General features: G+C 47.3%; 1 protein-coding gene across 1 annotated transcript in view; it reads right to left on the bottom strand.

Moving 5' to 3' along the window:
* Positions 1–12,203, bottom strand: part of ANTXR1 (anthrax toxin receptor 1) — a gene marked incomplete at its 3' end in the record, with an annotated part of 59,753 nt that extends 47,550 nt beyond the window's left edge. The window contains exons 1-4 of the mRNA XM_010015444.1: positions 12,052–12,203; positions 3,251–3,322; positions 2,778–2,849; positions 672–753 (exon numbers count right to left, since the gene is read on the bottom strand). Coding sequence (XP_010013746.1) covers positions 672–753; positions 2,778–2,849; positions 3,251–3,322; positions 12,052–12,203 — 378 coding nt within the window. The remainder of the gene's footprint in view (positions 1–671; positions 754–2,777; positions 2,850–3,250; positions 3,323–12,051) is intronic.
* Between the last annotated feature and the right edge of the window lie 553 nt (positions 12,204–12,756).

A 12,756-nucleotide genomic window follows, 5' to 3' on the forward strand; every position in this document is an offset into this window, starting at 1 on the left:
CTGGCTTAGGAATTTCGTTACTGTTCAGAATTTAAATCTCTTCTTTTTTGGAATTCTCCTGTAAAGTTTCTGGAGTCACCAAGCTCTGGGGTTGGGTTTTGGACTCCTGGTTAAGAGCCAGCATCTCTGTCAGGTCAATTGGCTTTCTGTTGTGTCCTCATATGCATTTCCAGTGGGCAGACAGCTCCCCAGTCCTCCCATACGTACAGGAGTGGGAGATGGGGGTCAGGAGCTCAGGTTTAGAGAACCTCTGAGCTTGTTAAATACACTGAAGGAAAAGATAAGAACAAGCAGTCACTTCTGTGCAGCATTACCTGGCCACCAGGTTAGAGCCGTGGCCTCAGCCCTCACCCAGCTCTATCAAGCCTACTACAGCCCCCATGCAGGACTCTAGGCAGCTTTCCATTTCTCCTGACCACGGTTCTGTGTGGGACTGCAATGTCAAAGCCTTCTGAAAAGGCAGCTTCCCCATAAAGGCTGAAGGCAAAAGAAGCTGCTAAGTAGGGTTTGCAGGTCCCTTGTGCCAGCTCCATCGCTGAATGCCAGCACTTCAGTGTACCTATTGTACCTCTGAAAGAGGAACAGCCCCACTCCCCTCCCAGAGAACCATTAATCACATCCCAAGGAGCACCCAAACACAGTTCAGAGGCACTGGGCATGCATCTAGTTACCCTTTCAAAGCCTTCATGCATGTACGTGTCACCTCCTGGAAGGACTTTCTGCAGCTCTTCCAGCCCCTGGCGGATCTGTTCCCTGGAATGAAGGCAGATTACATATGTCAGGAGCTGGGATCCAGCTGCAGGAGGCACGCATGGCAGAACCACATAGAGAGGGGGAAAAAGGAGTTAGCTCCATGTTTATCCAGGCTAAGGTAATGTCTCAGCAGATGCTTTCCTAAGGAGGTGGAAAACAGCAGTGGTGCTGCCAGTGTTCCCACAGCATCGCAACAGCAGCATCCCCGAGGTGAGATTCCATACAATCCTTACCAGTATTCCCTGTGCCACCCTGCTCAAGCAGCAGAGCAGCTGGCTTGCACATGGCTCCCTTTCCTCACCCTTCCTGACCATACAAATGCCACCAAACAGCCAAAAAAGGCACAATCTCAAACCAGCCTCCAACTCTGGTTTATTTGAACATAACCCCTTCAGCTCCTGCTCACACCAAGGTGAAGAATTAAAGCCTTTCCTAATAGCTTATGATCCAGGATATGTTTTATTTCTTTAGAAATCCCAGGATAGTGACAGGCTCCATGTGGTGGGCACCCTTTTGCTGGTCCACTCTGTTGCAGACATTAACCTCTGAAGCCAAGAACAGGCCACAAGCGTTTAACACCAAGATAAAGGGGTGTATCTGAGCAAACTATACAAGCTTCATGGGCAGTGGGTTAAGTCAGTGCTTACAGCACCACTGATACTGCAACACAGAGTGCCAGAAGCCAGTTTTGTCCCTGAATTTACTTCAGCAAATCCAGTCTGTGTGCTCACATCCTCAGTCTCCTGTTTGTGAGGCTGATTCCAGCAGCACATTGACATTATCCACTCTACAGAGGAGCAGCTCCCACAGAACAAAGAGTATCTGCTTCTGCAATAGGTTGAATTATCAGACTATTAGGAGCTCATTCTGTACCTGTGATATCCCAAACTAGTCAGATCCTGAGCTGTATGTTAAAGGGGGATAGGGGCAATATTTCCTCTATTCAGCTACCCAGCCAAAGCTGAATATAGGATCCAGAGCACTTCTTGTGATCAGAACCCTTCTTCAAAACACACAGCAAAGGTCTTTAAAATACATCACTGAGTCCCATGAGATGCACTGAGTTTTTCCCACGGGATGCTAAGCACCCTCAGTCTCCACATTCAGATGCTGATACATCACATGGAGGGGTGGCCAAGGTAGTAGACCTTAACTGAAGGACCAGCATGAAGCCCACACCTTGTTTGTCAGCCCTCCAGTAAAACCCAGCAGCTCTCCAGCCAATTGCTTTTAGGCTAATACCATACCAATATCCTGTTCCCATCAACATTCCTAGGGCAGCTGGATGAATATGAAATACATTTCCACATGGGAAGCACTTCAGTGTCATCACTTACAGCCTGAACAGACCAGAGATCCTTGCACTGGGCAGGAAGAAGCAGAGAACAGGTTTTCCTTTGGCTCCAAGCTAGAAGAGGGTCATTCTCTTTACACTTTGAGTTGCAGTAAGTGGCAGGAGCTGCTTGGGCTGGCTGGCTTTAATGACATAGTCAAGGCTGGTATGTATGTGGACTGCTCTTTAGGAAAGCTGCCAGCTCCCCCTTCATTCCTCTATAGCAGCTGCTCTGGTATGCCATTTCCTAGACATCCAATATGTAAAACACATGCTGGCTTAGAGAGTCTTCACATGCGTTCCATATAATCTTGCTCCACGTGGCAATGAAGTTAGCAGAGGAAGCAGAAGTGATTAAAGGAGCTCATGCAGCTCTCCTTGAAGTCAGAGAAAAAAGAAACCCCATCCCATAGGTTTTACTGGGATTAACTTGGGGATTCTGAGCTTCAGAACTATGGCAATCAAACAGTCACTGCCAAAACTACACACCCTTGCAATCCAGCCTGAACACTGTTGTCTGTAACATATCACCTCTACCTCAAGAACATGGGTATCACCTACAGCTTTCGGTTTGTTTTTATAGGAAGGGAGTCCCCACGCTGCTTCACAGCCCTGGAAATCATTGAGCAAGGGAAGTGAAAGAAGCTACAACAAGGACAGAAAAGGCTGTGCACCTTAAGCCTCTTCTTACCTGTCTTCTGTTAACCTCATTAGAATGGTCCCTCTAGTTGAAAACACAATGAAGGACATCCTCAGCTGGGGGCTGGAGAAGGAGAGGAAAAAGAGAGTTATTTTAGAGGTCCAGAGCTTAACACCAAACACAAAGGATGCTCTGAGTGCTGTCTAGATTCACTCAACAGAGGGAAAGACAGGACTGAGATGCTTTGCCCTGGGCCTTCCTAGTGAAGACAAACCATCAGGAAGATGTAAATAGCACTTGCATCATGCTTGCTGAAGCAAGAAAAGCTTCAGCACATCCTGGGATCGCCATGGAGACAAAGGCAGGCTGATGGTGTTTATCACTACACATCCCACCCACTGGGTTTCTCGTCTCAACTCATTCGGTGCCTGAAAGCTACAGCCTCGCGCCTGTCCTTGCAGACCCAGGCTGCTGCACTCAGCCAAGAGGATTCCATCCCCCCGGAGCGTGTCCCCACTTCTTACCTGATGAACTTGCGGGCCAAGTGCTCCACAAAGTGATAGATTTCATTCCAGTGGTGCAGGACACTTCCTGACCTGGGGAAACAAGCAGGACAGGAAGATATCAGCGTAACAGCTACTGTCGTGTCCCAGCCTGATGCTTCCTTGCACAGTGCTCAGCGAGTCAGTTGTTCTCTTGTTTAACACTGTCCATATTGTGCCTTTACAGAGATATTATACTGGCAATGACATTTCAGATTTAGCTTTGGAAAGCAGAATTCCCACCTGGTGCAAGTGTTTGGGGCTACACTTGACAATAACACGCAGCAGTTGCACAGACCTTTAGCACAACCTTAAGCTAATGAACCCTGTGTGAGTGAGGACCTGTCTCCCTGCACTGTGGTTTAGATTAATTCCACCAACTCACACCATTACACACAGCTTTTAGCTCAAGTGTATTTAGAGACTCAAATGCAGTCGGAGAAACAGGTTATGAAGCTTCTCTGGTGCTTCCACTATGCTGGAGACCAGGAAAAGGGAAACACCTTCAGCCACATCCTAACTGCTCTTGGTAATCCTTGCACCCCTCAGTTAAAGGCAAACCAAACTGTTCAGGAGAACAAACCATGGACCACAATGGGATTGTTCTTTATGTTGTAAGAACCAGGAGAAAATTAGGTTAATCAGAATCTTTCAGCACTAAATGCCCCTTCTGGCATCAACACTTATGTGGACACTGAAATATTAATATTAGGAAAAAAATTCCTTCCTAGAGCTGGGAAATAAACGTGTCATCACTTATTTAATTCATTGGCTACAATTAAAAACATTTATAGGGAAATAACCATCCCAGCTCTGACAGAAACCCCATTGAACTGCAGCTTGAGGAAGAAGAGAGCAGCATTTGAGATGTTCTTGCCCTGCAGCTGAAACCTCAGCCTTACCCTCTTGTTCCATGGTACCTTGAGCTATTCTTTCTCTATATGGCCCAAATGTGTCCAAAGACACCCTCCAATGATGTGCAGGTACCTTGTACAGGTACAAAAGCACATGGTCCAGCTGGGAGAACAGCGAACTCTCCAACTCTCATTGCACAGAGATGCTAAATGCATCTCTTTAACCTCAGAGGCACCCCTGTGTTGCCCGTCACTGTAAGGGACAGATTGCAGAGGAGACCTTGTTAACAGTGCTAGATTGCTTCTTGGCTCTCCTCCCTTTCATCAGACCAGGACCTGAAATCATTACTTGTTGTCCACGCAAACGTGTATCAGAGAGGATCAAAGAAACACTAAGCAAGGGCCTTAATAAGCTGATTAAACCACACAGAGAGGGGGAAAACTGGGGTCTTATAAAAGATGAAAGGTGAAATATGTCAGGACTTGCTCTCAAACAAGAAACTAACTCCCACCGCATCCAACCTGATAGATCAGAGACACACAAAGCTCAATCCCAGCTGCAAACCCCTCTCAGATGCATGGAATAACTCTGAGGCCTTGGATATGACAGGCACCCCAGTCCCACCGATTCTACATTGCCCAAATGGTTCTGAGAACTGACCTGGGAAGTATTTATGGTCATTATATGGCAAGGCATAAAAGAAACACTTGACTTATTGTGGCCTTTCAGTACCTAAAAGGGTCTATAAGAAAGATGGGGAGAGACCTTCAGCAGGGCCTGTTGCGATAGGAGGAGGGGTGATGGTTTGAAACTAAAAGAGGGAGGTTCAGGCTGGATGTGATGAAGAAACTCTTTACAATGAGGGTGGTAAAACACTGGCACAGGTTGCCCACAGAGGCGGTGGATGCCCCATCCCTGGAGACATTCAAGGCCAGGCTAGATGTGGCTCTGGGCAACCTGGTCTAGATGAAGATGTCCCTGCTTATAGCAGGGGGGTTGCACTGGATGAGCTTTGAAGGTCCCTTCCAACCCAAACTGTTCTATGATTCTATGACTTTATAGCAACAGTTATATCAGTCTCCAGAAGACACATGAAGCCAAGGCTTTGCTAACCATAAACCACTTACCACCTCCTCCAGTGCAATGTATGTTGCTTTGGACCATATATCCACCTCTCAAAAAAGGACACCCCATTGAAGTTTCACATACCTTCTGAACCATCTGGTAGCAGACATGTGGAACTGAGACCCTTTCACAAGTACACCCAAACCGCCCTTCTCCCAGCCAGCAGGTAGGACAACCACATACACTTCATGTTATGGGGAAACTCAGCTTTCAGCCCCTGCAAACACAGAAGCTGTAGCTGACCCCCGCTTGCAACAGGACAGTGTCCTAGAGGCTCCATCAGCCTTTGAAAGGATGGTTATTTCTTCCCCTCTGAACTGACATTGGCCATCACATGGAATGACTATTGCAGCAGGGCAGCTGGAATGAGAGTCAGGCACAGAGCACAGCAAGTATGTGGGTTGTCACATAAAGCCCTGGCATTTTCCACGGCTCTGGGAAGTCAAAACACAGCATTTGCCAGAATAAAGCTCCTGGGAGCTCAGTTCAGGGCTGTGCCAGTCAACACGTCAATAGCACGTCCTCCTCCTCTGTTTGTCCCTGCAACTGTTGCTCAGGTGGGCTTCAACTGTTGGGTAAGAAGTGCTTTTAGTTCTTCACACACTAAGCTTCAGCTCCTGCTGCACCTCCTTCCCCTCCAGCACCCTCACCTTGGTCTCCCACCAACAGTCTCATCCTTATGTCCCCTGCAACAAAACTCGCCCTGTCTGAAGTTACAGCTCTTTTTCCATGGAACCTTCCCACATGTCTGTTGACACACAAAGGGAACAACCTGAAGTTCAAGAATGGTGAGCACCTATTTTAGGGACTTTTCTTACCTTTGCTACAATCACCAAAACAAACCCTCTCTGCCCCACAAAAGGAGGATGGTTTCTGCTTTAGGTTCCAAAAGCACTGAAGTGGGACAATCGGAATAGTCTACAACCCATTTGCTCCTCACCTCTACCAGAACAAGCTATAGGGGCCCAGAATGAAGGTTCACACTTTGCTGACCATAACTCCTACTAGCACAGCCAGGTTTCCATCTGTAACCTGTAGTCTATTTGCAGCTTATTTCTCCATCTAGTCAAGCCCAAGTGTATGGCTATAAATGCCCAGGTCTGCATTTAGAAAGAATTACTCCTGCAATACATAAACCATCTTCTGAATCACACTTCAGGCTTTCTAGAGTCTTTACTTGACCTAAAATGCTCAAAAGCAATAGAATTAATCTTCCTGCAGTCAGTAGAGAGTTTACAAAAGCATCGTTGGCTCCGTTACTCACTGTGTTACTCAGAAGCCCTGCAATAGAAGACCCTTGTCACTTGTAAAGCCTCTCTTAAGGCAGGCCAAGAACTCAGGGTGGGACAAGTATTTCTACAGCCTAACTCTAAGATAATAAAAGCCAAATTTAAAATCATTATCTCTTCATATTCCCAGAGAGAAACACGATGATCAGTGAGCCAGCGCTTTGCAGCTGAATGCTTGATGCTAGAAACTTGCAATGTAAGAAGAGGCTCATCGGGAAGATGCCAAATTCTCTTGCTGGAGAAAAGCCCAATAAATGGAAATTAAGACTAAGTAAACCATTATGGCTTTGACAAGAGAATGAGACATTCTGTGGTCAACTGTGCTGGCATTTTGCACATCTCAACTCAATGCAAGGCTGAGGAGGATGCTCCACAGGGCTCCGTGGTTCCAGACTCTGGCTAAACCCTGCCCTCCTGCAAGTGCTTTTCTCCTGCTCACAGTGACAAGATGCACCATAACCAAAGCTTACAGTGTCTTACACTTTTTAGACTGTTTATTCCCATCCCTCTCATTGCACCTTCTCAGAGTGATTTCATTTAATTCTCAGAGTCCCTACGCTTTTATTTAATTCACAAACTAGAAGAGAATCAAGCCCACAGCTCTTCTACAAAGACTTCACACCAGTTGTGTGCCCTGCAGCTGACAGAGATACATAAAGACACCCAATTCAGATGTTGATCCAAGTTCTTCTTACACTTGCATGGTTTTGGACTAACTTCAAGAAGCCTCAGAGCTCAGAGCTGGCATTGACCCAAGAAGTTTTGCGGCATCTCTTTATCGAGCTCTTTAAAAAGAACACAAATGAGGCAAGAAGTGTCCTTTGTCTTCCCAAACACTTGAGGAGCAATGTGGAGACACTAAATAACACAGAGATGGTCGAAAGGTGATGCAGTTCTTTGAGGCAACAGCACTGTCCTGTGCCACACTCCACAGCTCACCAGGGCTGCTGTCAAACTGGGTCTGGAGGTGCAGTTCAGAGCTGGATAAGCCTCTAAGCCCGACTGCAGCCCTAGAACTGCCTTCTCTTACTGACTGGCAGTGGGCACATAAACCCACAACTAATAAACAAGTAGCAATGAGTGGATTTACATCTCAAGCAGTACATACAGTGCAGAGTGCTACAGGCATACACTTGGCCCTGGGTGGAAGGTAGCTCCAGCCCATCCCTTTACCAAGGAATAGTTCACCTTAGATTCATCACTGGCTAAAATCTTGTGCACAGGTCCTGACAGGCACAGATTTCTCAGCTCATTGCAATTGCTGCCCACAGCATCGGGAGTTAATTCCACTCCTTCAGGCAACAAGCAAAGAAACACAAGAATGAGCAAACTTCTCCACCCTGCCCTGTTAGCACCCTGAGCCCTCAGCCTGAACAAAAGGAAACCCAAGCCTCCCTATGCTGGCAATTCCCACCACCCAAACACAATGCATATGTTGCTCTGGAATTGGGTTGTGGTTCCAGAGAAAGAGTCAAGGAATCACTGAGCAGGTCAGTGAAGATCAGAGATGAGTTTGAATCTATTTCTGCAGACACATTACTCACTAAAGGCTTGTATTTCTTCAGGTTGGAGTAGCTGGAATGTTACTCTGCTCTGGAAGGGTCCTGGAGTTAGCTCTGTGGACGGCTCACATTTCCCATGGGATAAGTCACTGCTACCAGGAGCAGTTCACACAGGTCAGCCTCCACGTGTGGTGATGCCATGTCTGTCTACTCTCCATCCCACCATGGTCTCCTACACTGAGTGTAAATCTGGACTTAGTCCCACTTTAAGGCCTGGTAACTCCAGCTATTCGAGCTAGACCCAAACCCCAACCATTAAACCCCCCTAGAACAGGAGTTTCACTTCAATACCAGTGGTTAAAACCAGATCAGCTGTCTGGCTGGGTAGTGAAGGGATTACAGGAAGCAGCTTGGATTACTCCATGTTGCCAAGGATCTTCCAGAGCCAAGTTTTCTTTCACACACATACAGTTCCCTGCCAGTTCTCTGCACATGAGTATAAATGCCCACTCTTTGCACACAAGAGGCAAGAGCACAGGAAGGAACACCTCTGACATACAGTGATACAGCCACAGCTTACTGAGAACACATCCTCATTGCGATTCCTACCTCCCTCCCTGCACCTAAATTCATCTGGGACCTGCCTCTAAATGTTCCAGCTGAGGACATGGCAGGTTACATATGACAGGACTGGACACGGTGGCACCCAGGTCTGGGTCATTGTCTTCATGCAGTGAAGATCCACTTGCAGGGATGATCTTTTTACACTATCAGCATCAGCAAACCCCAAATGTTTGTGCTTTTATCAGCTGCTTCCTTGCCCACAAAGGCCCCATATCTTATCTTGCATCCAGGCTGCAGGTTCCATGGCATCATCTTCTGCCACATGGTTTGCTACCATCAGTCTATGGGAGCCTCAGTCTGTGAAGTCCCTCAGCAGCACAGGAACACAAAAGGCTGTGGCTGTGCCATCTAGAACCAGCTCTCAGCAAGTCTCCCAACACAAGCCAGTCTCACCTTCCACAGCATCTTGGTACAGCCTCCACTGTGAGAAGCTCAGCACCCTGTGGGACTAGATCCCATGTGTAACCTCAATAGCACACAGCTGCACTCCAAGTAGCATTCAACTGAGCTGTAGCCCTACCTCCCTTTGCTTTTTCTACAGTCGAAGCACAAGAGAAATGGATTCATCCGGTCTTAAACCACATTAAGTCAGGCAGCTCAGCATTTCATAGGGGGTTGTGTGAGTAGTGCTATTTCTACCCTTTTCAGTTCACTGCATGTCAAGCAGCAGTTCTCAAGAGAGATGGCAAACCATAGCTTCCTCCAAGGCTGGGTGAGAACTCTTGGAAGTGGTAATAGACATTCAAGTGCACACAGGAGGCTACTGTCCCCTAACAAGCCTGTCTGGCATCTTTCAAGCTTGGCTGGTGTTTGTCACAGCCACACAGGCTGCAGAGCTTAACGGGATTATTCCTGAACAGCTGAATCCTGGATTTTCTTCTCCTTCATGACCATGAGAAATGGGAGATTGGTTTCAGGTCCCCTGAGCAGGGAGTCACGTCTCCAGCTGCCTGCAGACAGCTGGGGGAAAACCCAGTTTGCTTGGACAGCAAGTTTGCAGGAGTCTCTTAAGGAGAACATTGCAGGAAGTTAGAGCATCACTGGAGGAGAACAGCCCATAACACATGTCCCTTCCCCCGTGCATTAGACATTCACATTGAAGATGCTTCTTGCAGCCAGATGTGCTTCAAGAGCCAGTGCCGCAACAGGGACCGAGCCCAGCGCAGCAGCTGGAACACGTCCTACAGCAGCACATGCACAGGGCACTAAATGAACTTGAGAAGTCACTAAATCCATGAGGCAAAAGAGTCAGTGGAGGGCTCCAGCACTGGTGGCTTCCAGGGCTGTGTTTGTTGTTTTTATTACTCCTTTAATCCCAGCAAGTAGGTTGCTCAATGCTTTAAATGGCTTTCTTCCACCACTGAGATTCACATTTCATGTTTGAGAATCTAAATCTCTTCTGCTCCAGTGTCCTCTATCACTTTTAATCATTTTGAGTCACTTTTAGAGCTATTTCAAAGAAAAGCAGAGAGCCCTGAACCTGTTATTATCATTTCATAGTTTGCCTTAAGGCCTCTATAGCCATCACCTCTCTGCATGCAGGACTTGAGCAGCACTTATGAAAACAGCCTCTAGACAACTGGAAGGTGGAAAACCCAGACTAAAGAACACTCAAGTTGTCTAGAACTTCAGCTGAGCCTTGAGGAATGACAGAAAGTCTTCAAGATAAAGGACATGGGATAACCTATTCCACCACAGTAAGTCCCCATCAGCCTCCTCAAAGGCTGAACAACCAGCTCCGTGGCATATTGTTCTCAGGAGCTGCTTAAACACTGTAACTCTCCTCCAAATTCCATTAGAGACCAAGGAAACTTTTACATCAGACCCTGATCATTTCTGCACTAGAAAAATCCCAGAAATGGGAATCCTGCAACTCCCGAAGTGGGATTTTTTGCTGGATACCTGGATGCACACACTGGGGTAAGCCTGCCTGCTTTAAAGGTTGTGCCAAGTCTCACATTTCCACCCAAATAACCCCCTAAGCAAGGCTAGAAAGTCATGACTTTTCTCAAGAGGACAGCCCAGAACTTGAAATGAGTTCCTGGTAAAATTGCATTAGCTCCAAGGTGTAACACAGACATCCATCAGATGGGAGAAAACCTTCAACCCTGCTTCAACTCCAGGAAAAGCAGTTGAAGGACAAGCCATTCCTTGGCTTTGTTTGTTGATGTGGAGCAATAGGAGTATTCCAACTAATGGCTGAGCAGCCAAAGCAACACGATACATCAGGCAGTTAGAACTTGCCACTGAATAAAGTACTAAAACTCAAAAGCATCAGTACAAGTGGTACACGACAACCACCACTGTCTCGGTCTGACTTTTTACCCAGTATTTTGTAACAAAGTGTTATGGAATTCCAAGTCATTTATATAAGGGAATGTGGGAGCTGCTGAAAAACACTCCAGAGGATCAGCCCGAGTGCTTTGGCAGCTTGCAACTACTTTCCTGTGTCTGAAATTCATGGTTAATAATGTCAGTACCATGGCTCTGGCATGAGTGTTCTCCAGTATTCCCAATCCTCTGGTGATAAATAACAACTCTTAATCCAGAAAGTGAGGAGAATCACTGTAGCTAGTACTGGCTTATTCCTTTTTCGTCCATTGTTGTATTGGCTTTCCAAAGCTCAGCACATTTCTATTCCACATTGCTCCATCTACAGTGTGAAGGCCTGTAAAGAGGCAAACTTACCAGTGCCAAGAAGATGGTGCCATCACAATTGGTGGTGAAAAAAGTGAGGTAGGAAGTTATTTTCAGTATAAGGAGTTAAACTGTTTTAACAGTCAAAATATGCATTTGATTAGCAGGAAACAAAGAGAATGTGACTCAGCAGAGAAAATAAAGGTCTCTTTAAATAGGGCTGTTTTCCATCACAGGGGCCAAAATCAGACCCTTTCAAAGACAAGTAGCCACCTCTCAGTGCCAGGTGTTACCTGAAGGTTGCTGCTTTAGACGGTAGGGAGGTGTATGGAGCTCGGGAGCAAGTGGAGCAGGATCAGACCTCCAGGCAGGACAAACGCCTGCAACAATAGCCCCCACTTCCAGGAGCGCCTCAACCTCCTCCGGCCATCGGGAAAGCAGAGAGGACCAGGGAGCTGCCCTTCTCCCACCCGCTCTTTCAAGCACACAACAAAGCTTTTATCTCAGCCACAGCAGCACTGAAAACAGTCCGATTTACAGAGCGCAATGGGATGGATTATAGACCAGACCTACCAAATCAGTTACTGCAACAAAACCAAAGCCAGAGCAGCAAGTTCGGAGTCTGGCAGGTCCCTCGGGGACACAGTGACTTCCACAAGCCCAAAACCAAGGAAAAGATCCTCGGGATCGGTATATGCCATCCTGGTGCATGCAGAAAGATCTCTTTGAAAACAAAGTAGAACTCACTTACTTGTCTAGAATGAAATACAAATCAAATCCCCCGTAACAGGCAGGACCCCCGTTCTCTCTCTTTCCACCTTGTCCATCACAGGCTAGCATAAAAGCTGCAAGGAAGAGCCATTTGAAGCCAAATCTCAAGATGCTTTGCTTTGCAATGGCCATTGTATCCAGAGAGGAGGAGAAAAAGAACTCTCTTCTTCCAGGGCTCCTTTATTTCACAGGTCTCTCCACAAAAGCCATTCAACGACCTTCTAAAGTGTCTTTTATCCCTTAAAGCTCCACTCGCGGCAGTTGTCCTCGGGAATGGCGAGGTTTTCCCGTTGTTCCCCCTCGCACTCCTGGTCCTGGGTCTCAGGTTTCAAGATGCACAATAATGCATCTCGCTTTTTTACTTAAAGGGACTGGAGCCTGGCTCGCAGCGCTCAGAGCGGCACCAGCGCTGCGCAAGAGGAGCAGCAGCCTCCTGGCGAACCCGGCTTTGTCACACGCTCCGGGCAACACAGGCAGGGTTTGAGGGTGTTTCCCCCCCCACCGCCTTGGTTATTGTTGTTCTTAGGAGGGATGGGGAGGTTTAGTTTTAGGAGGAAAAAAGAGCTCTGAGAATGCCACCTCGTGGTGAGACCTCGGGCTCAGCGGGGTCTCCGGCTTTAAGCATCCCGAGCGCACCAAACACCGAGCAGCTTTAGGGACGAACGTAGCGGCGGTCACGCAGAGG

This window comes from Nestor notabilis, unplaced genomic scaffold, assembly GCF_000696875.1.
Source record: "Nestor notabilis isolate BGI_N333 unplaced genomic scaffold, ASM69687v1 scaffold125, whole genome shotgun sequence".
Classification (NCBI taxonomy): Eukaryota; Metazoa; Chordata; class Aves; order Psittaciformes; family Psittacidae; genus Nestor; species Nestor notabilis.